Genomic DNA, 1,593 nt, shown 5'->3' with positions numbered 1-1,593 from the left:
AGCTCAAGTTGACGTCGAAAGCTTGAGGAATGGAGAAGGCTTTTGCTACCGGAAACAACCTTGCTCAATACCAACCGATACAATTGACCGGCCCTAGGAAAGCAACAACCCACTAAACGACAAGCGAAAAAGGCGGCTCATCAATTCACTCGCAAACGCATCGGCTGGAAGGATGGGCCTGATACTTCGAAGAACCATTTAGCTGGCCTCCTGCAACACCTATTCTAGAGACGTTGCATTCGAGCGAATTGAATATAAACCTTAATTGTCCGTCCGAAGAGGAAATAAATTATGAACGATCCGTACTGAAACGTGAAAAGGTACCAGAATCTGGCGGTCTGTGACCAATCCTCCTCAAGAAAGGCGAAGAATCCCCGGTGACCCACCTGGCAAAGCTCATTGGTGCGGTGTTGAACGAATGGGAAGTGCCTGCAGAATGGGGCATGTCGACATTTATTCATATCTTCAGGAAGAGTACGCAGACGCTGTGTGGAGAAACCCAGTGGCATTTGCTTGGTAGCTGCAGAATGGAACGGGCTCTCTGATCTTATCCATCGAAGGTTGACTAAACACATCCGTGAAAACCAAACTGGGTTCCCTCTTGCAAGAACAGGCGTCGATCACATTTCCATTCTCTGACAGATTCTGAAACAGTGACACTATTTCCAGCGTCCAACAGTGGTTGCCTACTTTGACTTGAAAGCCGCATTTGATTCTGTGGACCCTCAGGCGCTATGAATGTCTGTGGAGCAAATTCTTGAAGACATTTTTCGCCCTCCTTCAGGCCTTGTACGTCAGCTCCCGCTGCCGCGTGAAAGTCTACTGTAGGCTCTCACCTGAGTTCATTACACCGAGTGTTGTTAGGCAAGATTGTCCTCTTTCACTTTTTCTCTTCAACTTCGTCATTGATACGATTATGGAGGACTCACTAACTCACTACCAACCTCACAGATATCAAGTACGCAGGTGACATAGCTTTTCTCGGATCTGACACCATGGTCGTGCGAACACTATTAAGTAATTAAATAATCTTACCTCACGGCTTGGTTTACGTTTCGCACCTGCAAACTGTAAAATGCTGCTGCAAGACTGGGTGGCCTGAACTCTAACATCATGCTTGCAGATGAGCTGATTGCAGTAGTGGACAAATTTGTCTACCTGGACAGCTGTATCAGTCCCGGTTGTCTCGCAAAAAATAGTTCTATCTGTTATGTTCTCTACTAATCAGTCAATCAACCTTGTCAGTTACACACGAAATTGAGAAAACAAAAAGCCTTGAGGAAATTATACTGCAGCAACTGAACAGCCAATATCGAGATTCGAAGAATCAAGAATGGAATGGAACAAAACAGTCCAATGAAAGGCTGAAATAGAGAGAGAGAGAGAAATGTTGAGCAATATGTTCGTTAGGAGTGCCTCCTAACATCTCCCCTTTGAAGTCATTGTTCGTACGACTGGAGTTGTGGGTTCAGTCGCATTCGTCTCGGGGTCCCCATCCAGGAAGACGGCAGTGACCAGCGCAGCTGAGTTTGCTGGTAATGGCTTTCATACTTCGCTGCCAAGTCATTGTTTGACCGCCTCTGGCTCTCTTCC

At 46.4% G+C, this 1,593-nt stretch overlaps 1 protein-coding gene across 1 annotated transcript in view; it reads right to left on the bottom strand.

The window, feature by feature from the left end:
- Nucleotides 1-1,284: 1,284 nt before the first annotated feature.
- Nucleotides 1,285-1,593, bottom strand: part of T265_10183 (hypothetical protein) — a gene marked incomplete at both ends in the record, with an annotated part of 24,182 nt that continues 23,873 nt past the window's right edge. The window contains 2 exons of the mRNA XM_009176477.1: nucleotides 1,285-1,364; nucleotides 1,425-1,523. Of these exons, the coding sequence (XP_009174741.1) occupies nucleotides 1,285-1,364; nucleotides 1,425-1,523 (179 nt within the window). The remainder of the gene's footprint in view (nucleotides 1,365-1,424; nucleotides 1,524-1,593) is intronic.

Source organism: Opisthorchis viverrini (genome assembly GCF_000715545.1).
Source record: "Opisthorchis viverrini unplaced genomic scaffold opera_v5_340, whole genome shotgun sequence".
Lineage (NCBI taxonomy): Eukaryota > Metazoa > Platyhelminthes > Trematoda > Opisthorchiida > Opisthorchiidae > Opisthorchis > Opisthorchis viverrini.
Note: the sequence above shows the minus strand (reverse complement) of the source record. Positions and strands in the feature narration are given on the sequence as shown.